A 4,064-nucleotide genomic window follows, 5' to 3' on the forward strand; every position below is an offset into this window, starting at 1 on the left:
TAAGCTGAAAATGCATAAATCATCATGATAAACACTTTTCAGTTTAACACATGATTATTTAACAAAAAGATATTCTTAATTTTGAAAATAAATTAAAGATAATTTAGGAATAGCCTTAGTCCTATTGCATAAATTAAAGATACGATTTAGGAGCATAATTGTTCTCTATGCCAAACTATCTTTTCTCATATAGCTACTGTTAGTGTTGGGGTTTGTTAAATATACGTTTCATTTCACCATGTTAGAAATATTTTTTTTAGTTGAAATTTTATTGTTTTTCGAAAAAATTAATTATAAATAGTTGATTATAAGTTGATTTTTTATAAAAATAATAATAAGGTGTCCATGAGGGCTCTTATCAGCAACATCCGTTGTCAAATTATCAATTTGTATTGAGACAAAATATTTTTTCAAATTTAATAAATATATTTTTATCATTGTGCTCCTAAATCGTATCGAAAACTCGGGGGAATTCGATCCCGGATTTAGCTATCAATTTACGATACCCTACTGGCCTACTCAGCTACTCTTATCTGCTACAGTATATTCCAATCAGAAACCTACACGTGTCATCCAACCTCACCTGACCCCACCACAACTTCCATTTGATCCCATTTAAAGCTTTGCCTGCCCATATTGAAATCCAGGAAAAAGACTCCGACTGACTCACTGTGAGCGAAGACGAAGTTGAGACTTGAGAGAGACCATGGATATGGAGTCAACGGCGACGGCGATCGGAGTATCGGTGCCGGTACTCCGGTTCCTTCTATGTTTCGTTGGCACTATTCCAGTCGGCTTCTTCCACCGCTTCATCCCCGGCGGCCCCACTGGGAAACATCTGTACGCCGCCTTGACTGGCGCTTTGCTGTCTTACTTATCCTTTGGTTTCTCTTCGAATCTACACTTTTTTGTGCCTATGTTGGTTAGTTACGGGTCAATGGTGCTCTATCGAAAACGTTGCGGTTTGATTACGTTTGTGCTGGCTATGGGATACCTCATTGGATGGTACGAACTTATTTTTTCATCGTTTGATTCAAAGTTTCGATCATAAATTTGACAAATTAGGGTTAATGTTTTGATATTATCCGGGAATCCTCCTCTTATGCTATTTGAATCTCTTTAGACTAGTAAATTCTTTTAGCATTGCGTGCGATTTCTGCTATTCCATGAGTTATTTTACTTTAATAAGAGTGCTAGATGGTTGCATGATTCGTCACAGTTGCATATATGGTACAAAAGTTGAATATTGTTGCTTAAATTTGAACAAGAGAATGAATATTGTTAGCATAAATCGGTAGAAGACTGAAAAGTTTTTGCATAAATGTACAACATAAGCAAAAGAAGTTGTTTAACTTAATTTAATTCTTAGGTTTTCTAGTTGACCAGAAAGGGAAAGAAAGCCTACGACTTAACTATGATACAGTTACACTCTTTCCATCTAAATTAGGTCGACTTTAAGCAATAGCTAGGTTAGTTGGTAAAACAGTTTATAGAGTCTTCACTAAGAAAAAAAGAAATTGCTAACTTTTAATTATTATTAGTGTATTCAATTTAACTAGAAAGGGAAAGAAAGCACACAATCTTACAATCACAAATTATACCCTTTCTGTGTAAGTTATATTAATGTCATACTAGTTTTGCTGCTAAAACACTTTATAAATTATAATCTGTTTGTTTTGAAATCTTTCTCTTTCTTCAATATTTAAACTCAACAACAGCATTAAACAGACTAAAAACTCCATTAAAGTTATTAATGATTGTTAAATATTTGGAAAACATGTAGCCATGTATACTACATGAGTGGGGATGCTTGGAAGGAAGGAGGTATTGATGCTACAGGTAAGCCCTCTCTGTTTCATTATTTAGTTAAACTGTGTTGTATTCAAAGGCACTTAATTGATTTCTTATTGTATGATTTGTATCATATAGGAGCTCTTATGGTGATAACATTGAAAGTGATTTCATGTGCTATAAATTACAATGATGGATTGTTAAAAGATGAAGATCTTCGTGAATCTCAAAAGAAAAATCGATTAATTAAACTTCCCTCTTTGATCGAGTACGTGGGATTTTGCCTCTGTTGTGGAAGTCACTTTGCAGGTCCAGTTTATGAAATTAAAGATTACTTGGATTGGACAGAAAGGACAGGGGTAAGTACATCAAAGCAAAAAACAAAATTACTATATTGCCCCTTCTTTCATTTCATCAAAACACTACCTTTTCCTCCCATTTTGTTACAGTTATCATATTCTTATAATTCATTTCTTACTAATTTATTTTTCAGATTTGGGCAAAATCTGAAAAGGGTACACCATCACCATTTTGGGCAACCCTAAAAGCCCTTTTGCAAGCTGGATTTTGCATGGGTTTATATTTATACTTATCGCCTCAATATCCACTCTCAAAATTCACTGATCCAACATACAAAGAATGGGGATTCTTGAAAAAACTAAGCTACCAATACATGGCTGGATTTACAGCCCGTTGGAAGTATTATTTCATATGGTCGATTTCAGAAGCTTCTATTATTATATCCGGCTTGGGTTTTAGTGGATGGACCAATTTGCCCTCACCCGTCGCCCGATGGGAACGTGCCAAAAATGTTGATGTCTTGGGAGTCGAGTTCACTAAGAGTTCAGTCGAATTACCCCTTGTGTGGAATATTCAAGTCAGCACATGGCTTCGTCATTGTAAGTCCATGATACTTTCTTCCTAAGGGCATTTTCGTCTTTCTACACAAAAACCTTTTTTGGATAGGACAAAAAGTTGCAGTTTTTGTCTTGTGGATATTAGTTGTTGTCCTTTTCTATGAATCTCAGACACTGTACAACCTGTTCTGTCATGTCTTGTCTGATAACTGTATTTTTTTTTACAGATGTTTATGACAGACTTGTTCAGAAGGGGAAGAAAGCTGGATTCTTTCAGTTACTTGCAACACAAACCGTTAGTGCTGTATGGCATGTAAGTCTATGATTTTTATTTCCATTTAGTAATAGAGTAAAAGGTTATGATATTATGCTGACGTGGCAATATCATAACAGGGATTATATCCGGGATACATGATATTTTTTGTTCAATCCGCTTTGATGATTGCTGGTTCGAGAGGTAATAAATAAATAATAATAATAATATATTCGGCTTTCGTACTTTTAAATAAAGTTAGTGGAAAGCTGATCTGGATATCTGGATATCTGACTGTCTATATTTGTCATGTGCAGCCATTTACAGGTGGCAACAATCGGTCAACCCAACGCTTAAGAATATTTTTATGCTTCTTAACTTCCTTTATACACTTCTAGTGCTCAACTACTCTTGCGTTGGTTTCATGGTGAGTGCACTAAATAACTATCTACTTTATTTTTAAAGTAGAAAGCCTTAAAAAGAAAAAAAATAAATAAATTTGTATTTTTGTTTTGTAACAGGTATTAAGCTTACACGAGACACTGACTGCATACGGGAGTGTATACTACATTGGAACTGTTATTCCTGTTGTTTTGATTGTTCTTGGTAATATAATCAAACCAAAGTCAGCCAAATCCAAAACACGAAAAGAACAGTGATTTGTTTGGTTGTGACACATGTAGAATTAGTTGTGGTTGTTTATTTTTATTTTTATTTTTGTATTTTTTTTGGATTAAGCTATGTGGTTTTGGAGTGTTGTAGAATAATTTATAATTATATTGTATGAATACAGTATAATTGAGAATAGTCGAGTTACGTTACTTAGGGACTAAAACCGAAACAAAACAAAGATTGAAAAAATGTTTGAGATGAAATATGTAAATTTGACTAAAGCAAATGGGCATGCCATTTTGAGGTTAAAACTTGCAAGATTTGAATCTCAAGATTCATGCTTTTGAAGTGTTTAAACCTTAATGATGACCATTAGGTCACCTGGATGGTGGTTCATTGATGTTAGTTATAAATAGGAAAGACAATGGGCGGTCTCTTATCGGGAATTTTTTCCTGAAACCCGAGACCTGATATAGAACCGAAATCTAGGCCAAAAAATTTTAAAAATGTTTGAAAAAACTACAATTATTGATGAGAAATTAAAATTTTAC

The 4,064-nt window shown here is 34.0% G+C and overlaps 1 protein-coding gene across 1 annotated transcript; it reads left to right on the forward strand.

Moving 5' to 3' along the window:
- The first annotated feature begins 632 nt into the window (after positions 1 to 632).
- Positions 633 to 3,708, forward strand: LOC145120143 (lysophospholipid acyltransferase 1-like). Its single transcript, XM_079055937.1, has 8 exons — positions 633 to 1,005; positions 1,784 to 1,839; positions 1,930 to 2,150; positions 2,285 to 2,690; positions 2,876 to 2,961; positions 3,042 to 3,105; positions 3,219 to 3,328; positions 3,423 to 3,708. The coding sequence occupies exons 1-8, from the start codon at positions 707 to 709 to the stop codon at positions 3,558 to 3,560; spliced, it is 1,380 nt and encodes a 459-aa protein (XP_078912063.1). The 5' UTR covers positions 633 to 706; the 3' UTR covers positions 3,561 to 3,708.
- The last annotated feature ends 356 nt before the right edge of the window (positions 3,709 to 4,064 follow it).

This window comes from Lactuca virosa, chromosome 6, assembly GCF_052849685.1.
Source record: "Lactuca virosa cultivar CGN04683 chromosome 6, Lactuca_virosa_CGN04683_v6, whole genome shotgun sequence".
Classification (NCBI taxonomy): domain Eukaryota; kingdom Viridiplantae; phylum Streptophyta; class Magnoliopsida; order Asterales; family Asteraceae; genus Lactuca; species Lactuca virosa.